Genomic DNA, 6,000 nt, shown 5'->3' on the forward strand with positions numbered 1-6,000 from the left:
GTAGAAAGTAGTTAGCTGAAAGACAGCAGAAGTCTGTACAACCATGGAAGCAGCTCTTGACCCTGACCTCAGGACCTAACCTATGAGAGAAAAAGAAAACTCTACCATGTTTTGGTATCTTTTGATGGTGTCAGTGTTCCTTGCAGCACCTCTTTACACTAAGATCCCTTACCAATAGAGAAATGGCTTGCTTTCCAGTTCAAAAATGGCATTTTGGATAAAGATGAACTTTCTAGTATGACATACAAAGTTCTTCAGGAGTTGGCTCCAACTTATTTCTAGTTTCAAGTTAATATTCTTCTCTTCTTATCCCCCAACTTATGCTTCTGATACACGAAAGACACAGTTCACTTGTATGAACTGTTCCTTCTCTCTGGCTACCCTTTGTATTTCTCTTTGCCTGTCAAGATACTAATTCAAGAGTCATGCATGTCATTGTTCTAGAAACAATGACTTCGTGTCCTGACATAAGCTAATGCTCTTTCCTGTGTTTTCACACATTCTGCTATCACATCAATTATTGTACCAATGATACTATTTAAATTCTTATCCAAAATAAGTTGTGATCTTTAGCATACAGTTTCATATTTTTAGCAATACAGTTTCATATTTCTGTAGCTCAGTATAGCTGGGGACAGAGTATAACACAGTATAGTACACGATGGCTGGGTAGATGATGGTACTGCCAGCTCTCTTTCTGTAAGTCTTGACATATTTTAGTTCTGTCTTGCTGTTTAAGGTCCAAAAATGTGGATCTGATATGAAAGCACTAATCACAGTCATACTTAAATTCCTTTTTGAAATGTATGTGCTGTGTATACACAAGCTCACATGTGTGGAATGCATGTATGTGTAGATGTGTGTGAAGGCCGCAGGTTGGCACTGAGTGTCTGTTTCAATTACTCTCCACTTGGTTCATTCAGATAGGGTCTCTCAATTGAACCAAAAGCTCATCAAGACTAGCTAGCAGCTTGCTCCAGGGATCCCCTGTCTGTGCTTCCTTAGTGCTGGAGTACAGGCTGTGGTCACAGCTGCCTCACTTTACATGGTTCTGGGGACGCAGACTCCAGGACTCATGCTTCACAAGTGCTTTATACACGAAGCCAGCTCCTTGTCCAGTTATATATCCTTCAATTCTTGATTGGTTACAGGCCTTATATCATTGGATTCTATTACTTTGTAGATGTTGTGTTTTGCCAATCGTTCAAATAAGAATTTGAAGTGAACTACAAATAAAATACCAGAATAAATGTGACACTAATTTCCTGAACCCAATAGCTAAATTTTCTGTTAAGTTACTTGAAAGAAAAAATTGATTTTAAGAAGACAAAACACTGTGAACTAGCGTGACGTTGAAAGAAACTCGCGAGTGAAAAGAGGGCTTACCAATGCAGCCAACACAGTATTCTCCAAATTCAATTTAAGTCACATTCCTGTTTTTCATTTGCTTAAAGTGCCTGCTACTCAAACAGCACACAAAGCTGTTGTGGTTTTGATTTCGACTTAAATTTTTTTTTAAATCTGTAATTTTATTGTTTGCTTGATTTAAATTTAATTACAACTTTCATTTTTGTTTCAGAATTGTTTCAGAAATGATAGGTACCTGCTTTCTTTCTCTGAGAGAGAGGAACATGGGCACGCTGGAATTTTTCAGTAACTTCTTCAAACTTCTGTTTCCTCTGTTGCAGGATGCGCTCTCTAATTTGATATTCTCTTTCTTCTTGCTCTTTGCGCTTCTCTTCAAAAGCTCTAGATTTAGGATGTGACGGGAACAGGAGAGACAGACATGAAGCTCTGAACAAACAGAGTGAATGATGTGAGAACAGCACAACTTGTGAAATAACAGTTTTCATTTTACTTAGAGACAACAATTTCTGATTTTAACAGGCCACTGGCTAAGAATGAAAATATCCTTGGCAAATGGTTATTTCAGACCACCATTCAGATCTTTTGAATGAAGAGAAAGTTCTTCAGTAAGGCCCAACATCCCATACCTTGCTGGGGTAAAAAGCCTTTCCTAAGAGCCATGCTGCTTCTGGTATTCACTGGTGAAAAAGAAGCAGCATTGTAAATTATGGGAAAGTCAAGGAAATGACTTTTCTACCTTTTACAGCAAAAGCTTAAAACTGGAAGTCATATAAATCTTAACTTGGCTAAAAATACAATTTTTATAAAAATGTTGGTTTTGTAAATACCAAGAACTGTTCAGTAGACAAAGTTACAAACATGTGCCCTGTAGTGTCCAGTTTGAAAAGGTATTTATTATTATTATTATTATTATTATTATTATTATTATTATTATTGTGGTGTGGTGCATGTGCTCTAGCAACTTGTGGAGGGCAGAGGCCAACTTTGAGGCGCTGGTTTTTCTCCCTCCCTCTATAAGGAGTCCTGGGGTCACACTCAGGTGCCAGGCTTGTCAGGCCAGCATCTTTAGCTACTGAGTCATCCTGTCTGGCCCACATCCCCAGTGTTCTTAACTTTACGCACTTTCTATTTTCTCTGTTTTAGTTGTACTGCCTTAAACAGTTAATTTTGTTCTTGCAAAATATGTTTGTATCACTCAAGAAATGTCTGATTAAAAAGTAAGGCTACAGTGCAAACCTGACACTGGCAGGAAAGCACCCAAAGGCACTGCTTTGTCGTGTATGAACTTGGGGACAGCTAGGTGAACTCTTTAAGGTCCTTCCTGTTCTAGGCCACTGTGGACCACTATTGTGGGCCCACCTTGTCTATGGAACTGGTCATCTAGAGAGCTGCAGCACCAGGAACAGAACATTGGGCTTTCAAGAGGTAGTATGTGGGGTGCAGCACCACAGGAAGGGAAGAGAGTCTGATCTCCCTAAACGATTTCAAGGACCTAGTTTCACAGCTTCATTAAGTACAGCATTGCATTACTAGCCAGAGAGCTTAGAAAAATAAGAAAAATACAAGGCATCCACATTGTAAAAATAAAATTACCTGTTTGCAGGTAACATGATCTGATGTACATAAAACTCTAAAAATTCTACATAAAGCTGATACTAATATATAAATTCAGAAGATATATAAAACCAACAGACAAAATAAAATGCATTTCTATGTACATCATTATATAATGAACAATCCAGAAAAAACACATTGCATTTTCATTTACAATAGCATGCATGAGTATGCATGTGCATTTAAGCATGCATGTACACCCCCCCAAATACATACATATTTTAGGGATAAAACTCAACCAAAGAGGCAAAAATGACATATACCAAAAACTACAAAATACAGATGAAAGAACTCCAAAGGAAGGCTTGTCTATATTTATAGATTATTAGTCAGTGGGGCTCAAAGCTTACAGGTTCTATCCGTTCTCCACTCTGATTATGTAGCTCCTCATTAACGAGTCTGGTCCTGTCACTCTCCTATGTCATACTATGACACATGACAGTGATGCTATGTGACTTCCTGGGCTACACTGGATGTCTTGCAACACTTAACTTACATTTGAGAATGCTCACTTTAGGAAATGCCAGGATGCAAATATTATTACTGATGACCTTGAGAACACCTCGTGGAGACACAGCCCAAGTTAGCTAGCTAAAGGAAGAAACAGCTACAGTCAGAGAACTATCTGGGCTGCTTTCAGCAATATTGGTGAATCAAGCAAGCACAAAGCATGTGACTAAAGAAGCATAATGAATGTCAAGTTCAGCAGGACCATAAGATCACCACAGATAAAACTTGAGGAGAATCACAGATGAAATCTGAGTGCAACAGCATGAGACTTCCACGGGAAAATCAAGCAGCTACATCAGTCAACACAGACAATCAGAATACACTGTTTTAGGTTACCAAGTTTGAGGGGGCTTGTTATAGACCAGCAAATGATTCATATAATAAGTACGAACTGATTTTTTTTTTTACCATGTTACTTACTGGAGTTGGGGGATAAATATTTAATACAAATAAATTATCTACTACTTTTACTTCATTTGTTTTTGCTGTTGGAGACAGGTTCTCACTATGTACCCTGGTGGTCTGGAACTTGCTGTGTGACCAGGCTAGTTTAGAACTCATAGTGATCTATCTGCCTTTGTCTAATGAATGCCAGAATTACAGGCATGTGCCACCATGCTTGTGTTCTTTACTTCTTTGTCTATTTAAATATGATAACTCACACCCATTACGTCTATGCGGTACTTGGATTAAAACAAACAGTGTTTAGAAGGTCACATTTCTTTTCTCTCTGGAGACATGACATTTAATCTGGACAGTCATGAAAATTTTGGAGAAAGAAAGTACTCTGGCAGAAGTAATGGCAAACAAATGCTCAGAACTAGAGAAAGAGACAAGACAGACCTCCTCCTGAATATTTAAACTGAGAAAACACAACCAATTTAGTAATGAGAAATGAGAGCTTCTGAAGCTAAGAGGTGGTATCCTCCTTGCTAGCATTATAAAATTATTCTAAAAGCAAAATATCATCTCTATTACTTTATATTGCTCCATAGTGGTCCTGTGCTCTATATGAAAATGTGCCCAGAAAAGGATTTCACACTTCACTTCTCAAGACTATAGAATATAGTCTGTACTAAGTTGTGTCAAATTAAAGCGCTGACAGAATGTGGCCAGCAAGCCTGTGTTTTTCCTCTTGAGCTCTGTGACATGCCATAACATAGAGTCTGAAAAATTAAGTATAGCAATTTTACATTATAGTTCTTCCCTTACTCAGTCAGGAGTTGCAGGATTTCTATCTGGTGATGTGTCAGGCACTCAGAGAAGCAGTGGGAATGAAGAGGCAGGTGATGGACGTAGGAAGAAAGTTTCCCCACCTCTACAGGGTTTAGACTGTAGAAAACCATGTTGTCGTTTCTATTGTCTCTAAGCTTGGCATTTTTCACAGAAGACACAGTTGGCCTTGGTGACTTTTGAAGGGTCTGCTCAATGTGTGCAGTTCTGCTTCATGAAATGCGTACAACACCTTGGCTCAAGGTGAGCGACCTCATTAAATGACAACCATATGCCAAGCTGTTTGCTTTCTTTCCCAGGAGTCTACAATTGTGTAGTATCATTTGCTGGAAGTATTCCGAGGAACTAATAATGTGCCATGGCGACAGTTTCTGTAGCAACATAATAAGCAGTAGCATTAAGAGTACCTGGGCCCCAAGAGGTGCTGGGTGGGATCGGAGAGGCTGCCTTTTGTGTGCCTTCCTTTCTCCTGGACAAAACTCTATTTCAGATGTAGGTAGTTACAGCCTTCAAACATGATACTTAACTTTAAAACTCAACCACATTTTGAGGTATTAGAAATTAAGAAGTAGGCACAGAGCACCCTTTCAAATTAAAATGCAATTGGAAGAAATCTTTTTCAAGAATAAGATATAACAAATGATGGTGCTAACAGCCTGCAAGAGACAAAATCAAGAAAATACCCAGAGTTTTCTACATGACAAAGAGGCATATGCTTTACATTATTAGCCCTGTCCTTGTCAAGGTCAAAATTAATTACAATTTCCCAAATCTATACTGAAATTCCTAATTTTTCAATGGGTAACTTTTCACTTGATTGGAAAGAAAAACAATCAAACTGGTGAAGAAAACACCCAAATACAGAACACCCACATTCTGATTAACAGACAGAATTAACAATGTATGTAATACAAAGTACTGCCTCCCCCACTCTCTCTCTCTTTTCCTTTCTCTTTTTTTTCCTTTCTCTTTATTTGAGGCAGTTTCTCAGAGTAACAGCTCTGGCTGTCCTGGAACTAGCTCTGTAGACCAGGCTGGTCTCGAACTCACAAAGCTCTGCCCATCTCTGCCTCCTGAGTGCTGGGATTAAAGGCATGTGCTATCACCATCTGGCCAGTACTTCAGACTGTGATATCAGCTGGGCAGTGGTAGTACACACCTTTAAACCCAACACACAGAAGGCAGAGGCAGGCGTTTCAGTTAGAGGCCAGCCAGGTCTAAAAGAGCTAGTTCCAGGACTGCCAAAGACACACAGAGAAACTGTCTCAAAAAAAA

General features: G+C 38.9%; 1 protein-coding gene across 3 annotated transcripts in view; it reads right to left on the minus strand.

Annotated features, from left to right (window-relative positions):
• The window catches only part of Cep126 (centrosomal protein 126), a 60,155-nt gene that overhangs the window by 38,579 nt on the left and 15,576 nt on the right, over positions 1-6,000 (minus strand). For all 3 annotated transcript variants that reach the window (XM_026779378.1, XM_026779379.1, XM_005346787.2), the window contains exon 3: positions 1,604-1,749. In XM_026779378.1, the coding sequence (XP_026635179.1) occupies positions 1,604-1,749 (146 nt within the window). The remainder of the gene's footprint in view (positions 1-1,603; positions 1,750-6,000) is intronic.

The sequence above is a fragment of the Microtus ochrogaster genome, chromosome 5, assembly GCF_000317375.1.
Source record: "Microtus ochrogaster isolate Prairie Vole_2 chromosome 5, MicOch1.0, whole genome shotgun sequence".
NCBI lineage: Eukaryota > Metazoa > Chordata > Mammalia > Rodentia > Cricetidae > Microtus > Microtus ochrogaster.